Below are 18,761 nucleotides of genomic sequence, written 5' to 3' on the forward strand. Positions count from 1 at the left end.
CACAGCAGTTAAAATCATACAGGTGGTAAGGAAACCTCATATAGGATTGTGGAAGATTCTGTTCTTGTCTTTACAGGAAAATGTACATCTTCAAAAAGTAAAGAGATTCTGGATGTTTAGGTGCCTAATAAGAAAAAAATAACTCTCTCTTTTCTTGAGTGACTATTAACTTTTAATTACAGGGTATGGGCTTTTAGGTATAGAAGGCTCAAATTTTGTTTTTTTCTTTTTGTCCTTTCCCTTCTTTTCTGTTCTTTCATTTCCCCCTCTCTCCCATTTCTGTGTGTGTGTGGTGTTTGTGTTTATATTTGCCATGGATCAATTGTGGAGGACAGAGATCAACAGACTTAGTCATTTCTCTTCCACCTTTTGAATCTCAGGGATTGAAAAAAGTCATCAGAATTGTTGATAGTGCTTAACCTGTTGAATCATTTCAATGTAATAACATGTTTTTGAAGTGTCCAAAGGACAATGATCAATAGACAGACAGACAGATATCAATATATATCAGGTGATATATATATATATATATATATATATATTATATGGAGAGAGAAAGAGTAAGAGAAAGAGAGAGACAGAGAGAGGAAGAGAGAGAGAGAGAGAAAGAGAGAGAGAGAGAGAGAGAGAGAGAGAGAGAGAGAGAGAGAGAGAGAGAGAGAGAAAGGGGCTTTGGAGTTGGACAATGGCTATCCTTCTCTAAATCCAAGCATGTTCTTAAGAGAAAAATTTAGATTTCCATCTCATGTCAGGTACATTCTTATATGGGACAGAAAGAAGATACATTTTAAGAAAATATTTTACTTTTCTCCATGCTAATTTTGTCTATATAGTATCTTCTGTTGAATATATGTCTATATGAATAATGTTTAAGTTGTCCACAACGATTAGTAGATTTTCCTGCAGTAATTGTTGAAGTTTCCAGGAACAAGATGGGGACCCACAACAATGACTCCATCTGGTCAAGAAGATGTCATGATGCTTGTAGCAGTACTATAAGACAGTTTTTTTTTTTTTTTTTTTTTTTTTTTTTTTGGTATCAGCTGCTGAAATGGTGCACTTTCTTACAACATTCTGGCCAGAAATACAAGTAAGATCTTTAGAAAAACCCTATTGACTAAACAGAAATCATTTCTACAAGACATATATACCATCTTGCCTCATATCATCTCCAAATGGATGAAATACAACAATACAAAACTAAATATACTGAATACAATGAAGAGAAAAAGTGGAATAACCTTTACGCCATTGTTACAGGAGAATTTCTGAACAGAACACCATTAGCACAGGCACTGAGATCAACAATTGATAAATGAGCCCTCATGAAACTGAGGATGTGAATTAAAGGGAATACACATCCATTACTTGTAGTAGTGCGAATTTGTTTAGTCACTATGGAAACCAGTGTGTTATTTCCTCAGAAAGATAGCAATTAATCTACTTGAAGATCATGCTATACATCCTGTGATGGCTATTCTTAGCTTTCAGCTAAAGATAAGTTAGTCATTTTATCCTCACTGGTGGAAGTCAGCTAATCTCCTCCCACATGTCACAGACTGCTATTTAATTTGGAAGGCAGCAGAGTAACTCCCATTACTTAATGACCTCTGAAGGATAACAACAGGCAGAACCAACTAACCCTGAAAAGTGACAGAAGATGAACTCTAAATGTCAAAATATAGAACTGAATGATGGGCACTTCATACCTGTGCTGGGCTTTGGAACTGCTGTACCTGCAGAGGTAAAAACAGTGATGCTGGGTGTTGAGGGTTTAGAAGAAATAGAACCAGAATAAATGTAAAACTATATGATTATACCACTTCCTGGTAATGCTGGGGTTCCTAGATTCATACTTACCCAGGCTACAGCTATGTGCTGTAAGAGAGAAAGACTGCTCAGAGACAGAGTGTGGTCACTGGCTGCCTAATGATTATCCTGGAGTCATGCTCCCTGTTGTTAATGTCCATTTATTTCTGTTTTACTACCTGAAAATGAATATTATAGAATCTTTAAATGTTTACCTACAATGTATTTCACATCTAGGGAAAAATTTTTGCAGTTAGGCTACCCGTTCAAGAAATGGATTATGTGGTTTTTGCTAGATTTGAATTATCCACACAATTTCAACACTAGTGCTTTGTGCGCAGAATGGTTCCTCATTTTCTACAGATTCTCTCTCTTCTTGAGTGACTATTACCTTTTAATTACAGGGTATGGGCTTTTAGGTATAGAAGGCTCAAATTTTGTTTTCTGTTTGTCCTTTCCCTTCTCTTCTGTTCTCTTATTCCCACCCATCCCCCGTGTGCATGGGGTGTTTGTGTTTATATTTACCATGGATCAATTGTGGAGGACAGAGATCAACAGACTTAAGTCATTTCTCTTCCACCTTTTGAATCTCAGGGATTGAAAAAAGTCATCAGAATTGTTGATAGTGATTAACCTGTTGAATTATTTCAATGTAATTACATGTTTTTGAAGTGTCCAAAGGACAATGATAAAGAACAATGACAAGAGTTGCTTAAATTGTGGAGGAAAGCAGAATAAAAGGCAGAAGATTAGGAGCTCCTAAGGTTTCAAAATAAGAAAAAGGTGTTGTCTAGAGGAGACAGCAGGTGTGTCATTGTGTGTCATAATTTTGTTGATTAAAAATTAGAACACAGATTTCATAATATGTAGATTGCAATCCTACTACTGGAACAAGCACCGGGGCTCTCATAAACATATTTTGATTTGGAGACAGGAAATGGGGACATGTAAAGACAAGTGTTTATATACAAACTGCCTATGAAGCTCTTTGAATAGAGGCTCTAAACAGTATCCATTTAAACTTCACAGCACCCTTTCTGAAATCATTGTTTGGGAAATTTCATGAGTTCTGTCCACTTTTCCTGGGAGAAAGCTAATAGAAAATTCCCAGTGTAAGACTATTTAAGAATTAATTGTGTAAGAAGAAACAAAAGATGAGAATTTAAACTATTTCAAAAACTAGAGAAAGTTTTTTTCTGATAATTTTTTATTACTTTATAAATAATAGGAATCAAAATTTCCACTTCCACCCCTCCTCCCACTTCCCTCCCACTCCCCCACTCCTCCTCCACCCTCCCCCTCCAGTCCTAAGAGAGGGCAGGCTACCCTGCCCTGTGGGAAGTCCAAGGCCCTTTCCCCTCCATCCAGGCTTAGGAAGGTATGCATCCAAATAGACTAGGATCCCCAAAAGCCAGTACATGCAGTAGAGACAAATTCCAGTGCCATTATCATTGGCTTCTCAGTCTGCCTCAATTGTGAGCCCCATTCAGAGGGTTCAGTTTGATCCCATGCTCGGTTCAGTCCCAGTCCAGCGGGCTTTGGTGAGCTCCCATTAGTTCAGACACACTGTCTCAGTGTGTGAAGCAACCCCTCATAGTCCTGACTTCCTTTGTTATATTCTCCCTCCTTCTGCTCTTTAACTGGACCTTGGGAGCTCAGTCCAGTGCTCCCATGTGGGTTTCTGTCTTTATCTCCATCTATCGCCAGACCAAGTTTCTATGGTGATATTCAAGATAGTAATCAGTCTGATTACGAGACAAGGCCAGTTTAGGCACCCTCTCCTCCACTGCTCAGGGTCCTAGCTGGGGACAACCCTGTGGACACCTGGGAACCCCTCCAGAGCCAAGCCTCTTGCCAACCCCACAATGCCTCCCTTAATTATGATATCTTCTTCCCTGCTCCCATATCCATCCTTCCTCCATCTCATCCATCCCAATCCCCCAAGCTCTCCCCAGTCCTCCCCTTCTCCCTTTTCTCTCTCTTCCTCTTTCCCCTTTCACCCACCCCACCTGCACCCCTATAAGTTTTGAGGAAATAGAAGCTGTCATCAAAAACCTCCACCAAAAACAACAACAACAAAAAATAAAATAAAATAAAAAAACAAAACAAAACAACAACAAAAACAAAAACCCAGGACCAGATTGTTTTAGTGAAGAATTCTACTAGACCTTTCAAGAAGAGCTAATAACTATACTCCTTAATGTGTTCCACATAAAAGAAACAGAAGAGTCATTGCCAAACTCTTTTTATGAAGCTACAATTACCCTGATACCAAAACCACACAATGACACAACCAAGAAAGAGAATTACAGACCAATCTTTGTCATGAACATCGAAGCAAAAATTCTCAAAAAAAATATTGGCAAACCGAATCCAAGAACATATCAAAAAAATCATCCATAATGATCAAGTAGGATTCATCCCAGAGAAAGTTTTACTTGATGCCAGAAAAGGAGATTCTCAAGTTCTGGCCACACAGTCATCATGGCATGAGACCCACTTACCTAGCAACTGGAGTGACAGGACTCAGATGATGCCTTTTCAGCTCTGTTTTTGTAGCCAAGGATAGGGAAGAGGGCAGACTGAGAAGTCAGTTGCTTCTCTTAAATTGTCTATTTTTGTTTTCTTTTGTTTTTTGAAACTACAAGGTTCTGTAAGATTTTTGTGGTCATCAGTTATTTAGGGAAAGAGTCAGCTCTTTTTCTTCTGAAACCACTAAGTAGCTGACTTCTTGGAACATAGAACTCAGTTTTATGGCCTTGGCTTGGAGTTGGGGAAAATTTACTTACACAACATTTAATGTTTATGTCCACTGAAACATATTTCCTGGGTAAATTTTTTAATATTCTTATGATTTCCTGTTTAAGTCCTGGATCCTAAATGCTAGGAGAGATATCTTGTGATGATGACTAAACTGTGGAGAATAGAAGAGGTTCCCAGAATGCTTTCCTCTTGTTACTACATAGACAAATGTAATAATTAACTTAGATGGAGTCCTTGTGACATAAGATGCATTGAGACATTGATACCAGAACAGGTCACATTTTATGCCTGAATACTTTCTGATACATGCCTGTCTAACTGTAAATGGTACCTTTTGTTGTTCCTCAGTTTCCCGAAAGTAAGATTAAGGAGATCATCAAAGTAGCTATAGATGTTGGCTTCCGTCATTTTGATTCTGCTCCTGTTTATAAAACTGAAGATTATGTGGGAGAGGTCATCCGAAGTAAGATTGCTGATGGCACTGTGAGGAGAGAAGATATATTTTTGACATCCAAGGTACTGTTTATATAATGTACCTGCAAATGAACCATAATATTTGGACAGAGGTTGATATGACTGGATCAGTAATTATTAGTGAATTGTATTTACTGTTTTATCTTTGTGCTTACACACAGTGGATAGTGTTTATTGACAGGGGATGGTTGGCACATTATTGCTGTCTTTAGATTTATGAATATGATTTGATTTGATGGCTCTTACTTCATCATCTTGGTTTATAGGACTATGATGTAAGTGGATTATGGAAGACATTCAGGAGCTTTGCTTATCTCTTGGATAACTTTTTAGCAGTTCTAATTGTTCTGAATATTTCAGATACCTTTAGTAATATGAGAAAATAAGATTATATTTTGGTTGTTAAGCAAGATGTAACTAATCTAGTATACAACAAAATGTTGAAAATATTTTCCCTATGGTTATGTAAATTAAAAATGCATAGACTGAGAGTGACAGAAATAAGCACACAAGAATGACATTAAGCCTCCATATGTGTATACTGAATAAGCAAAACAGTACACACATATAGATACTTTCACCACCAACTATTTCATATTGGGTTGACTAGTTAGAATATTAGACTCTCATTGTGAATTTTAAATCCATTGAAAGATAATATTGATGGTGAAAATTGTTATTGCTTGACTAAAATATTGTGTCTTGAGTAATTTCCAAGATTAATTCATGATGTACATGGCTGGATCAGATTAAAAGACTTTTGGGAAGAAGCGCAATATTCCCACTGACCACATCAATTTAAAATTAGTAGGAAAAAAATCTGTAATAGGTAAAGTAAATGAAAAATTCCTAGAATGTATTAATTCAATCTGAATTCCACCTTTTGCTGTAGGTTTGGTGTAATTGTCTTCGCCCAGAACTGGTGAGATCTTCTTTGGAACGGTCATTGAAGAAATTTCAGTTGGACTATGTGGACCTTTACCTCATACATTTCCCAATGGCCCTGAAAGTATGTTTTTTGAATAATCAAAACTATTTTATTTAGAGTAGTTTGTAGTTATGATGGTGGTAGGATTCAGAGAAATAGAGGGTTTTCTATGAGATTGTATTTTCTAGAGATACCAGGGAATCTATACCCATGAAGTCTTACCAACGTGCCGATTAAGTAGACCCAAACAACGATCAGTAAACATGTTAATGTGGAAGGGGAAAATCTCATGAGGCAGCAACTATGGGTAACTAATGAATTAGAGTAAGGAAAATAGTCTTCTCCAGGGAAGAGACACAAAATTTGTTACTCACAATGTTGAAAGCCCTAAAAAATTTATAAAAATCTAGAGGACAGCCCATAATGACCCAGAGATGTAATATTTAGGAACACATATAATAGGCATGAGAAAATAGAATCTTACAACCTAAAGACATTTTATATAACTCACATTAAAAAAGCATGACAAATATAATTACATTAAATATGACCCATCTATATTATGGAGTGTTAATTCTCAGCATTCCCTTTCCCTAAAACATGGCTACTGATAGAAAACATGCCTTTTTGAGATGTTACTTTAACTTTTGCTTCTATTCCAGCCAGGAGAAGAAAATTTACCAGTAGATGAACATGGAAAATTAATATTTGACACAGTGGATCTCTGTGCCACATGGGAAGTGAGTACTAGAAATAGAGAGCACATGAGGGAATGCAGGGAGAGAAAACATCAGGCCACTCTTTCATTCATGAGAGTGGGGTGTGTCTTCTTTGTGAAAAACTGACATTATTTCCAAGGAATGTTTTATTTAAGAGTTGGGGTAGCATGCATGACTTTAACATAATAGAATCAAAGGGATATACAACCACATAAAATACTTTGTGACTCCCTTTTCTTCTTTAGGCCTTGGAGAAGTGTAAGGATGCAGGACTGACCAAGTCCATTGGAGTGTCCAATTTTAACCGCAGGCAGCTGGAGATGATCCTGAACAAGCCAGGGCTCAAGTACAAGCCTGTGTGTAATGAGGTGGGCATCCTTAACCTCTTGTTCTCCGTCTCCCGTTTCCCTTGTTGCCACTGATTAATAGGTACGGGTTTCAGCATTCATTTTATATGTGGAGCAACACAAGCTAACGCCAGAGTGTTTACACACAGGATTTTTATGACAGTTGATTTTGTTTTCCTCTGTGAAGCCTTAATAGAAAACACAAACAGAAATCTTTTCTTAGTAGATTGTAGAGAGGTATGATAATCAAGCTAGACTACAGTCTTGATTACAGTCTGAAGGATAGGTTAAACTTTATTTGGTATATTAAGAAAAAACAATATACAAAGGGAGAAGGCTATTAGGAAGTGTACTGAGATAAGACTGAAAAAGCTTGAGATGTCCAGGAAACAAGGATACTGTGAATGTAACAAATGATACTGGTCTAGGCTTCTGTAGGTTTCCCATGCTTTGGTGATTATGGACCAAGACTTAGCTACATAAGAATTACAACAGGTCACAATTCTCATCCAGGTTAGAGCGAGGGAGTTTACTGTTCTTAGTGATATTATTTGGATGTATAATATTAATACTCAGAAACTTTGAACAATACTTCAGCTGACTTTGTTCCTGGGCATATTTCACTGGCTTTTTGGCATCAAGTAAAGTGTGAAAGAACTTCCTTGTATCTGTGACTCCGTTCTCTCAGATATTTAAAACAACTTACAGTAGACAAGATAAAGTAACATATAGGAAATAAGGGTGTATGCTATTAATATACTTGTCATAGCCAGATCAATTTATTAGATATTAAAATATTAAACTTAGATTAGAAAAAACAATGTGATATTCATAATTTTATATAATTTTATGATTATTTTAAACCACTTAAGAAATTTTAATTAATGGTACAGATCTTCTATATTTCTTCATCTATTTCCAAAATTGTAGACATTTTGCAAGACTGTAAATTATAGTAAATGCATATGATTACATATTTGAACAATACCTTGGCAAAACTTTCAAAGTTAGATGTACGTATTACTACCAACCTCTAATAATTTTTCAAACTTCTCCTTGGAATGAGGACACATATTTTTTTGGTTGGATTTGCATTATGAGAACCGAGTTTATAACATTTCACCCTATGCTTCATTTCTTGTATATGTGCTTGTGGTGTACATATAGTATGTGCAATGGTATACATAGAGGCCTAAGGCTGATGTTAGTCTTCCTCCCACAGTTTGTGCTTTGAAACAGATTATGCCATTCAAACCCATTTTGAATGATGATAGTTTTACTAGTTAAGTTGTTTCGTGGGTTCTTTGTTTTTGCCCTTAAAATCTAGAAGCATGGACGGAGCAGTCTGCCCTTCTCAAGTTTATGCAGGTTCTTGGAGTCTGAACTCCAGGCCTCTTCTTTGTGTAACAATTGCTTCAATTACTGAGTCATCTCTCCAGCTTTCATGTTCTATAAATTATCAATTCTTAGTAAGATTTCCCTGTTGTCCCAAATCATCTTATGTAGTTCTTTCCTCATCAAGGTAAAACTGTTATGCATACATTTTTCCCAAATATTTTCCCAGATCTTTTATACTTTAATATTGATCTGTGCTTTTCTAAATGACATCTAAGAAGAATAATTAAAGTACTGAGTCGATTCAGATACTTATGTTTTAATCATAGACAGTTTTTCTATCACTGCAAGTTTGCACACCTAGAATTTGAGTTTGAATGGTTTATTCACTAATGCTAAACTTTTTGCCAAGAAAGCATCTTCCCATGTTCTGATGTTCACATGGAATATGATAAAGGGTTATGGACCGATGCAATGTCATACTTTTAGTGATGTTCCATTGACTGTGAAATTGCTCCTCTCAGGCAAATCCTTTCTTTTTCAACATTTTCCTCCAGTCCAAATGCTGTGACATGGGTGCATGATTTGCAAGAAGGAATTCATAGTTTATGATGAACTGCAATAAAATATTTGAGAATCCATTAAAGATTTTTCCTAAGCCAATTATTTTGTTTCAATTTGTTACTTCAAATTCAAGTTCAAGTTGTATTGTTACTTCTTATTTTATTGTCTACTAAAGAAAAGCCTAGTTCTACTTAAATGTATACCTTTAGTTACCAATGTTCTTAGACAAGAGTTGTAGAAACCACAATTGTTAGTGACATGAAGTTTATGTTTTTCTTTTTCTTTGTCAAATTATCTCTGTTCTCTGTGTCCATTCAAATGAATTTATTGATTTTGAATTACTTCATTTATTTGAATTAATTTTTGGTTTTAAGTTCTTGCTAAAATCTGCCAGGTTTGTAATCTATACCCAACTGGCTGTTTCAAGCTATAGACTTTATAGTTTGGGCTTTATTGTTCTCTTTAACAGTCAAAATTTAGTAAGTCCTTTCCATGTTCTGCATCTAGGCTTATGTCATGATTCCGCATAGAAGAAATGGGTAATATCATCTAGAATTTTGATAAAATTTGATTTATCTCAAAATGGTTACTTTTTTTTCCATGGTTTATTTTTTTATATTTAAAATTTCCATCTCCTCCCCTCCTGCTCACCCTTCCCTCCCTCCACCCACACCCCCCTTCCCTCCCTCTCCAGGCCAAGGGAGCCATCACGGCTCCCCACTCCATGCTAAGACCAAGGTCCTTCCAACTCCCCCCAGGTCCAGGAAGGTGATCGACCAAGCTGAGAAGGCTCCCACAGAGCCCGTCCATGCAGAAGAATCAGAGCCCAGCGCCATTGTCCTTTGCTTCTCAGTCAGCCCCAACTGTCGGCCACATTCAGAGAGTCCTGTTTGGTCGCATGTTCCATCAGTCCCCTTACAACTGGAGTTGGTGATCTCCCATTAGTTCTGTCCCTCCGTCTCCATGGGTGAACTCACCCCTCACGGTCCTGACTTTCCTTCTCATGTTCTCTCTCCTTCTGCTCCTCATCAGGACCTTGGGAGCTCAGTCCAGTGCTCCAATGTGGGGCTCAGTCATTTTCTTCATCTATTGCCAGGTGGAGGTTCCCTCACGGTCCTGACTTTCTTTCTCATGTTCTCTCTCTTTCTGCTCCTCATCAGGACCTTGGGAGCTCAGTCCGGGGCTCCAATGTGGGGCTCAGTCATTTTCTTCATCTCTCGCCAGGTGGAGGTTCTATGGTGATATGCAAGAAATTCATCAGTATGGCCTATAGGAACTGGCCTTTTCAGGCTCCCTCTCCTCAGTTGCCCAAGGAACTAACTGGGGGCGTCTCCCTATAAACCTGGGAACCCCTCTAGGGTCAAGTCTCCTGACAACCCTCAGATGGCTCCCTAAATTAAGATATATGCTTCCCTGCTCCCATATCCACCCTTCCTGCATCCCAAGCATCCCATTCCTCCTAGCTCCCCCCATTCTCCCCTTCATGCTTTTCTCTCCGCATCTTCCCTTGGCCGCATCTCGCCCCACCCTCAAGTTCCCAATTTTTGCCTGGCGATCGTGTCTACTTCCAATATCCAGGAGGATTACTATATCTTTTTTGGGGAGGGGGTGTTCACCTTCTTATTATCTTCTCAAGGATCCCAAATTATAGGCTCGATGTCCTTTAATTATGGCTAGAAACCGATTATGAGTGAGTACATCCCATGTTCATCGTTTTGGGTCTGGGTTACCTCACTCAGAATAGTGTTTTCTATTTCCATCCATTTGCATGCAAAATTCAAGATGTCATTGTTTTTTACCGCTGAGTAGTATTCTAGCATGTATATATTCCACAGTTTCTTCATCCATTCTTCCACTGAAGGGCATCTAGGTTGTTTCCAGGATCTCGCTATTACAAATAATGCTGCTATGAACATAGTTGAGCAAATGCTTTTGTAGTATGATTGGGCATCTCTTGGGTAGATTCCCAATAGTGGAATTCCTGGGTCCTGGGGTAGGTTGATCCCGAATTTCCTGAGAAACTGCCACACTGCTTTCCAAAGTGGTTGCACAAGTGTGCATTCCCACCAGCAATGGATGAGTGTACCCCTTACCCCACAACCTCTCCAGCAAAGGTTATCATTGGTGTTTTGGATTTTAGCCAATCTGACAGGTGTAAGATGATATCTCAAAGTTGTTTTGATTTGCATTTCCCTAATGGCTAAGGAGGTTGAACATGTCCTTAAGTGTCTTTTGGCCATTTGAACTTCTTCGGTTGAAAATTCTCTGTTCAGTTCAGCACCCCATTTTTTAATTGGGTTAATTAGCATTTTAAAGTCTAGTCTCTTGATTTCCTTATATATTTTAGAGATCAGACCTTTGTCAGTTGCAGGGTTGGTGAAGATCTTTTCCCAGTCATAGGCTGCCTTTGTGTCTTAGTGACAATGTCCTTTGCTTTACAGAAGCTGCTCAGCTTCAGGAGGTCCCATTTATTCAATGTTGACCTTAATGTCTGTGCAGCTGGGGTTATGCGTAGGAAATGGTCTCCTGTGCCCGTTTGTTGTAGAGTACTTCCCAATTTCTCCTCTATCAAGCTCAGTGTGTTCAGATTAATATTGAGGTCTTTAATCCATTTGGACTTGAGATTTGTGCATGGTGATAGATATGGATCTACTTTCATTCTTCTACAGGTTGACATCCAGTTATGCCAGCACCATTTGTTGAAGATGCCCTCTTTCTTCCATTGTGTACTTTTGGCTCCTTTATCAAAAATCAGGTGTTCATAGGTTTGTGGTTTAAGATCCGGGTCTTCTATACGATTCCATTGGTCAACTTCTCTGTTTTTATGCCAGTACCAAGCTGTTTTCAATACTGTAGCTCTGTAATAGAGTTTGAAGTCAGGGATGGTAACGCCTCCAGAAGTACCTTTATTGTATAAGACTTTTTTGCCTATCCTGGGTTTCTTGTTTTTCCATATAAAGTTGATTATTGTCCTCTCAATATCTGTGAAGAATTTTGATGGGATCTTGATGGGGATTGCATTGAATCTATAGATTGCTTTCGGTAGAATTGCCATTTTTACTATGTTGATCCTCCCAATCCACGAGCAGGGGAGATCCTTCCATTTTCTGGTATCCTCTTCAATTTCTTTCTTCAAAGACTTAAACTTCTTGTCAAATAAATCCTTCACTTCCTTGGTTAGAGTTACTCCCAGATATCTTATGCTATTTGTGGCTATTGTGAAAGGTGATACTTCCCTGATTTCCCTCTCTGCTTCCTTATCCTTTGTGTAAAGGAGGGCGACTGATTTTTTGGGGTTGATCTTGTAGCCTGCCACATTACTGAAGGAGTTTATCAGCTGTAGGAGTTCTTTGGTGGAGTTTTTGGGGTCGCTTATGTACACTATCATATCATCTGCAAATAACGAAAGTTTAACTTCTTCCTTTCCAAATCGAATCCCCTTGATTCCCTTATGTTGTCTTATTGCTGTTGCTAGAACTTCAAGTACTATATTGAAGAGAGAGGGAGAGAGTGGACAGCCTTGTCATGTTCTTGAATTTAGTGGGATAGCCTTGAGTTTCTCTCCGTTTAATTTGATGTTAGCTGTCGGCTTGCTGTAAATGGCTCTTATTATATTTAGGAATGACCCTTGTATCCCTAATCTCTACAAGACCTTTATCATAAAAGGATGCTGAATTTTGTCAAATGCTTTTTCAGCATCTAATGAGATGACCATATGGTTTTTTTCCTTCAGTTTATTTTCCTGATGGATTACATTGATAGATTTCCGTATGTTGAAGAAGCCCTGCATGTCTGGCATGAAGCCTACTTGATCGTAGTGGATAATTTTTCTAATGTGTTCTTGGATTCGGTTTGCCAGTATTTTATTGAGAATTTTTGCGTCAATGTTCATGAGTGAGATTGGCCTATAATTCTCTTTCTTGGTTGAGTCTTTGTGTGGTTTAGGTATCAGGGTAACTGTAGCTTCATAAAAGGAATTTGGCAGCCGGGCGGTGGTGGCGCACGCCTTTAATCCCAGCACTCGGGAGGCAGAGGCAGGCGGATCTCTGTGAGTTTGAGGCCAGCCTGGTCTACAAGAGCTAGTTCCAGGACAGGCTCTAAAAAAAAAAAAAAAAAAAAAAAAAAAAAAAAAAAAAAAAAAAAAAAGCTGCAGAGAAACCCTGTCTCGAAAATCCAAAAAGAAAAAAAAAAAAAGGAATTTGGCAGGACTCTTGTGTTTCTATATTATGAAATACGTTAAGGAGTATAGGTATTAGGTCTTCTTGGAAGTTCTGGTAGAATTCCGCATTGAAACCATCTGGTCCTGGTCTCTTTTTGGTAGGGATGTTTCTGATAACAGTTTCTAATTCTTCACGACTAACAGGACTATTTAGAGCATTTACCTGGTCCTGGTTTAACTTTGGTATATGGTATTTATCTAAAAAACTGTCCATTTCTTTTACATTTTCCAATTTTGTGGCATATGGGCTTTTGTAGTAAGATCTAATGATTCTCTGAATTTCCTCTGTGTCTGTGGTTATGTCCCCCTTTTCATTTCTGATCTTATTAATTTGCGTGTTCTCCCTCTGCCGTTTGATTAGTTTGGCTAAGGGTTTGTCAATCTTGTTGATTTTCTCCAAGAACCAGCTTTTTGTTTCATTGATTCTTTGGATTGTTTTCTGTGTTTCTATTTTGTTGATTTCTGCCCTCAGTTTGATTATTTCCAGTCTTCTACTTCTCCTAGGTGAGTCTGCTTCTTTTTTTTCCAGAGCTTTCAGGTGTGCTGTTAAGTCACCAATGAGTGCTTTCTCCGTTTTCTTTAAGTGGGCACTTAGTGCTATGAACTTTCCTCTTAGCACTGCTTTCATTGTGTCCCATAGGTTTGAGTATGTTGTGTCTTTATTTTCATTAAATTCAAGAAAGACTTTAATTTCTTTCTTTATTTCTTCTTTGACCCAGGTGTGGGTCAGTAGTTGAGTGTTCAGTTTCCATGAGTTTGTGGGCTTTCTGGGGGTAGCATTGTTGTTGAATTCTAATTTTAATCCATGTGATCCGATAAGACACAGGTGGTTACTAATATTTTTTTGTAACTGTGGAAGTTTGCTTTGTTACCAAGTATATGGTCAATTTTCGAAAAGGTTCCATGAGCCGCAGAGAAGAAGGTATATTCTTTCCTATTTGGGTGGAATGTTCTATAGATGTCTGTTAAGTCCATTTGGTTCATTACCTCCATTAAGTCTTTCAATTCTCTGTTAGGTTTCTGTCTGATTGACCTGTCCATTGGTGAGAGAGGAGTGTTGAAGTCTCCAACTATTAGTGTGTGTGGTTTGATGGCTGCCTTGAGTTCTAGAAGTGTTTCTTTTACATATGTGGGAGCTTTTATATTAGGGGCATAGATATTCAGGATTGAGACTTCATTCTGATGGATTTTTCCTGTTATGAGTATAAAGTGTCCCTTTCCATCTTTTCTGATTGATTTTAGTTTGAAGTGACTTCAAATCAAAATGGTTACTTATAAAAAACTTTATAAAAGATCTGGAACATAAGACATCAGAATTTTTTTTAAATAAAAATTCAGAGACTTGAATGGAAATTGCAGTGAATAAGGTCAAAATACCAAGTGTAGTTATATAAATACATCTTTCTGAAGCATATTGAAACTATAAATGTAGCAATGAAACATACAAATTATGGAGCCAGTGAAATAGATTAGTGAGTAAATGCATTTTCCACCAAGCCTGAAAACCTGAGTTTGATCCTTCGTGTGGTTGAAGAAAACACCCGACTCATACAAGTTGTCCTTGAACCTCCAAAGGCATGCTGAGGTTCAAGTGAACTTTAAAGCAAACATCATAGACTCTCTCTCTCTCTCTCTCTCTCTCTCTCTCTCTCTCTCTCTCTCTCTCTCTCTCACACACACACACACACACACACACACTATCCTTAATTCTCGAAATTAGATCCATGAACATTCCCAGTATTTTCGTTTAAACACATGAAAACGTTTTATGTGTTGAAAATTTATGTATGTTCTCCCTCTTTCGGTTCTTCAATTGGTCCTTGGGACCTCAGTTCAGTGCTCCAGTCTGGGTCTCTGTCTCTATCTCCATCCATCACCGGACAAAGATTCTATGGTGATATTCAAGATAGTCATCAGTGTGGCTAAAGGACAAGGCCAGTTCAGGTACTCTCTCCTCTACTGCCCAAGGACCTCTCTGGGGACATCTCATTGGACACCTAGGAACCCCTCTAGAGCCAAGTCTCTTGCTAACCCCAAAATGGCTCCCTTAATTAAGATATCTTCTTCCCTGCTCCCATATCTGTCCTTCCTCCATCTCAACCATCACTCCCTCAAGCTCTCCCCAATCCTCACCTTCCTTCTTTCTTTCCCTCTCCCTTTCTCCCCACCACTCCCACCCCCATGCTTCCAACTTTTGCCTGGCAATTTTTTTCTGCTTCCAATTTCCAGGAGGATACATATATGTTTTTCTTTGGGTTCACCTTATTATTTAGCTTCTCTAGGATCATGAACTATAGGCTCAATGTCCTTTGTTTATGGCTAGAATCCACTAATGAGTGAGTACATACCATATTCATCTTTTTGGGTCTAGGTTACACTCAGTATAGTGTGTACTATTTTAATCTATTTGCATGCAAAATTCAAGATGTCATTGTTTTTTTACCACTGAGTAGAACTCTAATGTGTATATGTGACACACTTTCTTTATCTATTCTTCTATTGAGAGACACCTAAGTTGTTTCCAGGTTCTGGCTATTACAAATAGTGCTGCTATATATATAGTTAAACAAATGCTTTTATAGTATGATTGGGCATCTCTTGGGTATATTCCCAAGAGTGGAGTTGCTGGATCCTGAGGTAGGGTGACTCTCAGTTTCCTGAGAAACCGCCACACTGATTTCCAGAGTGATTGCACAAGTTTGCATTCCCACCAGCAATGGATGAGTGTTCCCCTTACTCTACATCCTCTCCAGCATAGGTTATCATTGGTGTTTTTGATTTTAGCCATTCTGACAGGTGTAAGATGGTCTCAAAGTTGTTTTGATTTGCATTTCCCTGATTGCTAAAGAAGGAAGTCGGGACTGTGAGGGTTTTGTCCACCCACTGAGATGGTGTGACTGACCTTAGGGGAGCTCACCAAAAGCAGCTGAACTGGGACTGAATGAGCATGTGATCAAACCAGACTCTCTGAATGGCTGACAATGGGGGCTGACTGAGAAGTCAATGATACTGGCACTGGGATTTGAGTCTACTGTATGTACTGTCTCTTTTGGATCCTAGTCTGTTTGGATGCACACATTCCTAGGCCTGGATGGAGGGGGGAGGGCCTTGGAGTTCCCACAGAGCAGGGTACCCTGCCTTCTCTTAGGACTGGAGGGGGAGGGAGGAGGGGGAGGGCGCAGTGGGAGAGAGATTGGAGGAGGGGAGCAGGTGGAAATTTTGAATGGTATTATTTATAAAGTGAAGGTGCGTGGTTGATCGGCAGTTATGATTCACCAGACAAGCTTTAATATATATAATTCAGTTTTAATAAAGGAAAGGAAAGGGAACTTACAAATCCAAGGTTCCAGCGAGGAGGGCAGGAAAACAAAGAGCGCGCGGGCCGCAGGCCCGCAAGATTTTATAAGTCAATATTAGCCTAAGGGGGACACGCCCAAGAGGGACACGCCTAAGAGGGACACGCCTTTAGACCAAGGGGGACACGCCTTTAAACCAAGGGGGACACGCCTTACAAAACAAGGTTTTGGGCTAGGCTTCCCCTTCATCTCCCCCTTTTGTCTAAATAAGACAGAACCAAACCAAATACAACTATATTCAATAGGAACAAATAATAAATATAAAATTACAAACAATATTAAGAAGAAACATATAACAAAAGTTTTACTAAGTATTCTATTTCAAGGAGTCTAAATAATGTAGAGGGTAACTACAATTATCTAATCTTCAACCCCATCAAAGATCTGAGAAGGGAAGTAATATTACTTAAGCAACCAGGAAGTACAAACAAGAAACTTCCAAAATGTGCAACAAATGACAGAGACAACTAACTACCTGGGCAGTCACCCAAAGTTTCGTTTTGCAATGTTGAGGCAACCAACTTTGGCTAAGGCCTAACACAACTGACATAACATTTTTCAAAGGCAAGGAACTTTTTGTAGAACTGTCCAACCCTGTCTTGGCAAGATAAGACAATCCTGTTTTTATCCATTTACGGATACTCTGAAACTCTGTCAGTGGTCGAGGTATGGGCTTTTTCTTTGCCTAAAGGCCACTTCTGCCAAGAAGAAGACAAGCTCCCAGTGGAGTGTCTTTGGTGCTCAACATTCTCTCGGGAGTAGAGTGGTGTTGCCAGGAGTGATTGTGTCTCATAAGTACCAAACTCTAGGTTAGATTAAAGGCCATGTTCTACAGCTCTTCAAAGAGGTCGAAGATTATACTATCTATACTAAATATAATTTCTATGTATCTAAAAAACCTGAAAAACAACTGTGCAATAAATGAGGACAATATCCCCAAACGTAAACAATGTCATTATACAAATAATATCAGAGGTAGAAATGTACATTGCAATATGATAAATATCTCAATATAACAATTGTTTTAAACAGAGGTAGAAGCATACTCTCATACAATAGAGGTAGAAGCATACTCACATACAATGTTCAATATACAAGAATCAACACCAATGCAATTTTCTAATAACAATAATTCACAAATACTAATCATCCCATCAAACCAGGTAATCCCCCCCCCCTTTTTTTTTTCATAAACACCCCTGAGTCCATATAATACCTCCCCCATCCCCTCAACCCTATACCATCTACTAAATGATGTCCCTAAACCAGAGGGCAAACTCTGTTGGGAGAGGGGGCGTCGTCCTCTAAGATTGCTTCTAGCTGACATGGGGGCGACGTTCTTCTCAGGGGGTTCCATGAAAGCAAATGATGGTAAAATTCCCAGAATAACATTTTGTCGAGGAAATTGTAACTAGCCTCTGAGTGTTTTGAGGAGGTCCGGCCAGAGTGTTGTCAAAATTGTACACCATTTGAAACTGTCTTGTGTAGTTGGTACCAAAAAAAAAAAAACCAAAAAAAGGTCTAATTTTAGCGCTATTAAAAACATGACGTCATAGTAACCAGGTGAAATTGATGTTGTGGGGCCCCATCTTCATCCTGGAAACTTCAAAGATTACTGAAGGAAAATTTGTTGTTTGTTACAGGAAAGGTAAACATTATCTACAAAGACATATACAGACATATATATTCGATGAAAGGTATAATAAAGACAGACAGATATGAGGAAAGGCAAAGAAAGTTTATCAAGTATCATCATCATCATCATCATCATCATTATCATTATTATTATTATTATTATTATTACTATTATTATTCTGTCCCATTTCATGGCTCCTGACCTGAGACAGAAACTCTGAGATATCTCTTATAAACAGGCTTGGAATTGAAGAAGAACTGAGCCATAGTCCAACTCCAAAACCAGCTCTATATACATATAAATAAAGGCACAGTATATATGTAAAAAAAGTTTTATACTTACTAAACATATTCGGGTTCTGTGTTGATCCATATTAGGTTGTAACTAGTGTCCATGAATCAGTATTTAAATATCCAGGGTCCCTTAAGTTCTTTGAAGATGAGTGGTTTCCTGTGGAGATAAGAAAAGAACCCTGCCCCCAACCTATATGCTTTTCTTACCATCAGTATGATCATCAACCTTGTGAATGAATTATTTTTCTTTTCCAAGGGGCTTCTTCTCTTCAAACCGAACCTTTATTAATTTTGACGGTATCCACAATTTTTCCTCTC

The 18,761-nt window shown here is 38.3% G+C and overlaps 1 protein-coding gene across 3 annotated transcripts in view; it reads left to right on the forward strand.

Annotated features, from left to right (window-relative positions):
- The window catches only part of LOC119817583 (aldo-keto reductase family 1 member C21-like), a 65,051-nt gene that overhangs the window by 32,568 nt on the left and 13,722 nt on the right, over positions 1-18,761 (forward strand). For 2 of the 3 annotated variants that reach the window (XR_005285919.1, XM_038334904.1), the window contains exons 1-5: positions 1,587-1,744; positions 4,921-5,088; positions 5,939-6,055; positions 6,637-6,714; positions 6,939-7,061. Coding sequence is in view for 2 of the 3 variants with exons in the window: in XM_038334904.1 (XP_038190832.1) it covers positions 1,661-1,744; positions 4,921-5,088; positions 5,939-6,055; positions 6,637-6,714; positions 6,939-7,061 (570 nt within the window). In the remaining variant the exon portion in view is untranslated. Of the gene's footprint in view, positions 1-1,586; positions 1,745-4,920; positions 5,089-5,938; positions 6,056-6,636; positions 6,715-6,938; positions 7,062-18,761 lie in introns of those variants that run through there. The other variant, XM_038334906.1, reaches the window with a different exon arrangement.

The sequence above is a fragment of the Arvicola amphibius genome, chromosome 6 (genome assembly GCF_903992535.2).
Source record: "Arvicola amphibius chromosome 6, mArvAmp1.2, whole genome shotgun sequence".
Classification (NCBI taxonomy): domain Eukaryota; kingdom Metazoa; phylum Chordata; class Mammalia; order Rodentia; family Cricetidae; genus Arvicola; species Arvicola amphibius.